The following is a 5589-nucleotide window of genomic DNA, read 5'->3' on the forward strand; positions in this document are numbered from 1 at the left end:
CCATATGACAGAGATCTCATTGTTTGAAAGGAGAATGTTAAAAATAGAAGTCAGTAGTTCTAATATAAAATCTCTTGTCAGCTTGTGAAAATAAGGATCAAGTTGATCCAGACCTGCAGATTCAAGGGGAGAGATCTGAGGAGAAACACCTGTGAAAGATTTTAGGCTTACCCACATGATCAAAACACAAAATGAGTGAATAACTTTAAGAAGAATGGGGTTTTATCCCTTTTATTGGCGTTTCTGTTATTTTTTTTCCCCCCTTGTCACCCTTCATATATTCAAATAATCACTGATACTTTGTCTTTATAGCAGTGACATTGTTGTTTTAAATAATAAACATGCCATTAGTTCTTAAATTAATTGTATATATATTTTTTTAGTCTGTAGTAGCTTGTGTTTCTCGGTAGCTCAGCAACGTGGTTGCCGCGCAACACCGAATCTACTGTTCTGAGTGGCGCGTGTCTCTTTTACGTTCAGTTAATCAGCAGATTGGACGCAGGTGTGCGTTTACCGAGCAAGTTTTAACCCGGCATATAATGCGAAGTTAGGCACTCAGAGCCTAGACGTTCTTTTATAAACTTTGAACCCACATGTTTTGATTCAGGATGTTTGCCTGGTTTTTTGTTTTTGTTTTTGTTTGTGCTTCGGCCGCCGAACAAACCATGACCGGGGAGCCCCGACGTGTTCCGGTTAACGACACCAGGGTTTTGACGGCAGCTCACTTTGCTGTGGCTGAATTCAACAAAGTCAACGCAGGAGAGATGTTCGCTTATAAAACTGTGGCGATAACATCGGCTAAAATTCAGGTAAAACTTCATCAGAAGTCACAACCCAATTTTCAGTTAAAATATACGAATAGCTGGTGATGTTTTCTGCAGGTAGTTGCGGGAATAAAGTACATTCTGGACATGCTGCTGGGGCAGACTGTGTGCAGCAGAAACCACGCTGCTGCGGACAGCGAGCCATGTGCTTTCCAGTCTAGACGCAAGGCAAGTTCAAGAACTGGGTGGTGCATAACACACCGAGGGGGTAAATGCATCATAACCCCACTAACCCCTCCCCCCCCCCCCCCCCCTTTTTAAAAAAAATATTTTCAAATTGCATAGTAGTTAAATGTACTAATTTGCCATTTCTTTCAGGAGTACCAGTGCCACTTCGTCGTTGTAGAAGTCTCCTGGGAGAAATCACGTGTTCTCTCTAAAAATGAGTGCCACCAAAATAAAAGCTAATACACTCATACTGTCACTTTTGGTGTTTCCAAGTAAAGAGTTATCAGTGAGCGTTGTTTTAGTCTGATCATCTCAACTTTCAGAAAGAGTGCCAGTTGGTGTACTGTGCCCACTCTAAATTTATAATAGCATGATCATAAACCATGATTTCATTGGCTCTCATTTATGTCACTTGTACCAACACAGAGATGATTAAGTTCAGTGACCTGCGCCACCTCGGCATTGTATGGGGGAAAAAAAAAAAAGCATAATTATTCCAGTGAGTGACCGGGGGCAGCTTTACTGTGCCTCATCTCTCAGTGTGTGTCCTGGCAGCTGTAAGGACCTAGTTGCGTGTCAGGCTTGGTCAGACACATGGCTGCTAAACTGAGACGAGGCTACACCTCCACATATAACCACGGTCTCCAGAAGGGCTCTGTATGGAGGATTACAGGCATTTTTTTCTTTCAGATTACTGCTCAGCAAGACTGAACTGTCTGCCACTCTGACCCCCTTTTTTTTTTTTTTTTTTTTTTTTCCCCTAAATTGGGGGGGGGATAAACAGATCACAATGTGTGAGAGTAAATTCAGGCAAACAACAAGGGGGTTGGTAGGGGGATTATCAAATTATGGTATGAAGATGTGTTGTCTGGGGCAGCAGTGGTGTGTGTGTGTGTGTGTGTGTGTGTGGGTATAAATATATCCATATTTCTGCTGCATTTTGCTCAAGATGAAATTTGGATAAAATGTGTCTGCAATGTCAGAATATGAGATATTGCTGAGTGGCGTGGGGACCAATGAGACTGCATCTGTTTGGCTTTGATTACAGTAAAGAGCTGCATGGCTAAGCTGTTCACACACCCTCTCACCCAGCTCATAATGTCTCTAATCATGGATGTCTTAATCAAACTGAGCAAAACATAAAGAATTGGCTGGCACTGTGTATTAGGTAGCAGGGGTTAGGAATGTGGGGGAAGGGGGGATACTCCTTAATTTGGGATGACTAACACTGAAGCTGTAGTGCCAGGAGTATGCCCTGTCCATCTGCCATCCCACTCACCCGCCCACTGACACACTAACAGGTGCGTGCATGCAGATACACGCGTAGTTTCCATGCACGCGCTCACATACTCCACCCGCACTCTGGCCCTACCCCTGTCCTCACTTAGCCTGTTCAGCAGATGGTGAGGGGTTAGGCTTGTAGGCCCCCCTCCCAACTCCAAGCCACCAGCCCATCACCCCTTATTCCCCCCCCCCCCCCCCCCCCAAGCGAAAACCACCCCGCCCGTCTTTGTGCAGTTGCAGAGCCTGAGTGCTGAAAGGCGAGCCTCAGCTTGTCTCCCCCCCAACAAATCCTTGGCTGGCTGCCATTGGCGGGACTCAGTCAGGTGTCCTAATGCTTCAGTTAGGGGAGGAAACGCTGGTTAATCTGCCCATCGCGTGCCACTGGCCATGGCCTGGCCTCTTTGTGTCTGGCACCCCTCTGATCAGTCTCTCCACCCCTTCATCTGTCTTTCCCCCATATCTTCCAACCCAGTTTCTCTACCAGAAGACGGTATCATCCTTTCTTAAAGATTTACCCCTCTGTCTTTCAAGATGAGACCACATTCTCTATAAAATACAGTTGGTGCACTTGCCCGCCATCCTCTCTGATGAATGAGACCTTTTTGTTGTTGGGATCTGTCGCTACACTTTAAAAAAACAAAAACAAAAAATCACACAAAACTGCTGACTCATCTTAGGCCTCTGGTATACCTGTGTATGAACCTTACAGGATAATTTATTATATAGTTCTTATTATAACTTCTTATATTTCTCATCTGGAGTAATGTGAATAATCATGCTTTTCATTGCATGCCATGAGTTAAGAGCCTTCCTGCCATTATTACATTTCTCTTAAAAATGCAGCTGAATCATGCTCACTGACCTCATTCCCTTATTTTAATCCAATTTCTTGCGCATAATTGCAAAATAATATAAGATAATTACATCAAAATTACTTCTAAATGACTACATAAAGTGGTCTGTGACAGACAGATTAATACATCAATACAGGCCCGCTGCATGAATGAATGGGAGTCCACAAGTATAAGTGATTACTTTCTGTCGTGGTTTTATCCTCTTTTCTTATTTCAGATTTTCATATTTGCTCTTCCCTGTGTGATCCCAGGGGTTTTCACCTGTCTCGTAATACTGAATGCAGCATCCCCCCTTCTTTGCTCCTGGAAGGTGCACTGCTCTGATTAGGATGAATGATGCTTAGATGCAGTTTGGTGGAGGTTGATATGGTGTGATTGCGTAACCAGAGAGAAGTCGTTACCATTCGACCTCTCCTGACCTCGTTTTGATTGACCCTTTGGGTTGGTCACTGCTTCCGAGCAAAAGGCAGGAGTATAAGGTCAGAGTTCAAAGTATCGTCAGCTGTGCTGTCATGGAAACAGCAGCATTTGCCCTTCTGATGGTCAGTTTGAATTCAAGGACAATGGTTTGTTTAAAACTGAGTTTTGTTTTCAAAAGTGCATGGTTTATGTAACAAGAAATAATCTTAAGACATTAACTCTGTAGACTGAAAATGTTGAAAAGCAGATGTACGTCATTGTTCCTAGTGGTGCTTTCTGGGTTGTTTTGAGGATAATGTGGCTGTAAATCATTCTGAACTCCTTTTAACTGCCTTTTTCTCTGTTTTACTTGGTTGTTGGATTTCCATTATTTGTGCAGAAAGGCATAGATTCCCCTTGTCAGTGTTGTGACCAAAGCTCTGAGTCCGCCATTGTGGTCAATCGAAACACACCCGTGGTTTGTTTTTCCACTTCCTGTTTGTGACCAGTGTGCAGGGTTTCCTTGCAATCAGTGCTGCAGCAGGGGGGGGGGAATCAATATTTTGAATGTAATGTGTGGCCAATGGAATAAGAGAATGATTTATGTAGGGATGGGTACTCCCTGAATCAGATGGGACTTGTGTGGCCGGATGAATGAAGGAAAGGAGGGGTGCTGGCACAGCGACCCAGAAAAAGAACTATAAAAGGTTAAAAAAAAAAGAAGTGTGTTTTGCTGCTCTTGATCGTGGCGCCGCTCCTCTTTTTTTGCTGTCCCTCTTCTCTCTTTTCACCTCTCCACCATGCAGTGCTCTCTGACTGTCCCGCCTAATCCTAGCAGCGTAGTATTATGAGACTAAAAACCAACAGGATACGCACACACACATGCCATACACACCAGGAGTTTAGCAGGTTGTAGACCACCAGCCAGAAACAGCATATGTCCCTCTCCCCTCCAGATTAACAAGAGCATGCATGTTAGTATTACGATACAGTGAGAAAGGAGGGGATAGGGGCAAGGAGTAGAGAGGGGCGGGAGATGAAAGGTAGTGGGAGAGTGTAGGAGCCTGGCAGACAGACCAAGACTCAGAGGGAAACACGAGGTGAGAAGCGCGAGAACAAGTGTGCGAGGGAAGGAGGGAGAGAGCAAGTCTTGGAAAGAGATGGAAAGATGGAAGTGTGGAGGCGGGAAAGAGTGAGAGATGCGAGGACATAACAACCATAGAGAAATGTGTGTGTATGTGTTTGCTTTATTGCGGTGGCCCCACCTACCCCTCCATCCTGTTAAGGAGGCACAGTCCGAAGGAGGAGGGGTAGGATGGTAGGATCCCCTCCCTCAGTCACCAACACACACATACTCTCTCTCTGGCTCATACACACACTCTGCTCCGTGAGGGAGCAGTCGCTGAAGAGCTCTGGATAGACATGCGAGGTTCTGCAGGTGTCCCACCCTTCTCTCCTGACATGGATGCTATAGGAGGTACTGTTTGATTATTTTTCTTTTCCCTTTCTGCCTTGTGAGCAAATTCTTTTTAAATTTTCTTTGGGTTTCCTCTTTCTCCCTCTCCATTTGAAGATTTCCCCCTCTTCATGTTTCAGAGTAATCCGTGAGCCTCTGCTGTTTGTGTGAGATTGCATGTGCGTTTGCATGAGGCTGAATGTGTGCTTGTAGGTAGGGTTGTTTACAAGCGCCACTGTAGCCGCAGGTCTGACAAGTTTAGCAGAGTGAATTCTCTCCATGTGTTTGAGCTCAATTTTATTTTATTATCCTGTAATGCGTTCTTCAAAACAAATTTTATAGGGGTCATGGCTTTGGCTGCTTGTTGCATTATTTATTTTTGCATTTTATTATTTTTATTGGCACTCAACTCTTAAGGGTGGAGGTAGACAAAGCGCATTATGTATGCCCTGTGTACACCCTCTATATGCGTATTCATTATGTTTAAGTACAGGCTTTCAGTCAAATCAAGTCTAGTAGATATACTTGTCTTTAAAGCGATGGGATTTTTAAAAAAAAAATTTTTCTTAATTTTTTTTCATTTTTTCCCATTTTTTGGGGGGGT

The 5589-nt window shown here is 44.1% G+C and overlaps 1 protein-coding gene across 1 annotated transcript; it reads left to right on the plus strand.

The window, feature by feature from the left end:
• The first annotated feature begins 457 nt into the window (after positions 1-457).
• Positions 458-1240, plus strand: LOC309720872 (cystatin-like). Its single transcript, XM_082558071.1, has 3 exons — positions 458-809; positions 882-1032; positions 1143-1240. Exons 1-3 carry the CDS (start codon positions 609-611, stop codon positions 1202-1204), a joined length of 414 nt encoding a protein of 137 aa, XP_082414197.1. The 5' UTR covers positions 458-608; the 3' UTR covers positions 1205-1240.
• Positions 1241-5589: the final 4349 nt, after the last annotated feature.

This window comes from Aulonocara stuartgranti, assembly GCF_965226115.1.
Source record: "Aulonocara stuartgranti genome assembly, chromosome: 13".
NCBI classification, from domain to species: Eukaryota; Metazoa; Chordata; class Actinopteri; order Cichliformes; family Cichlidae; genus Aulonocara; species Aulonocara stuartgranti.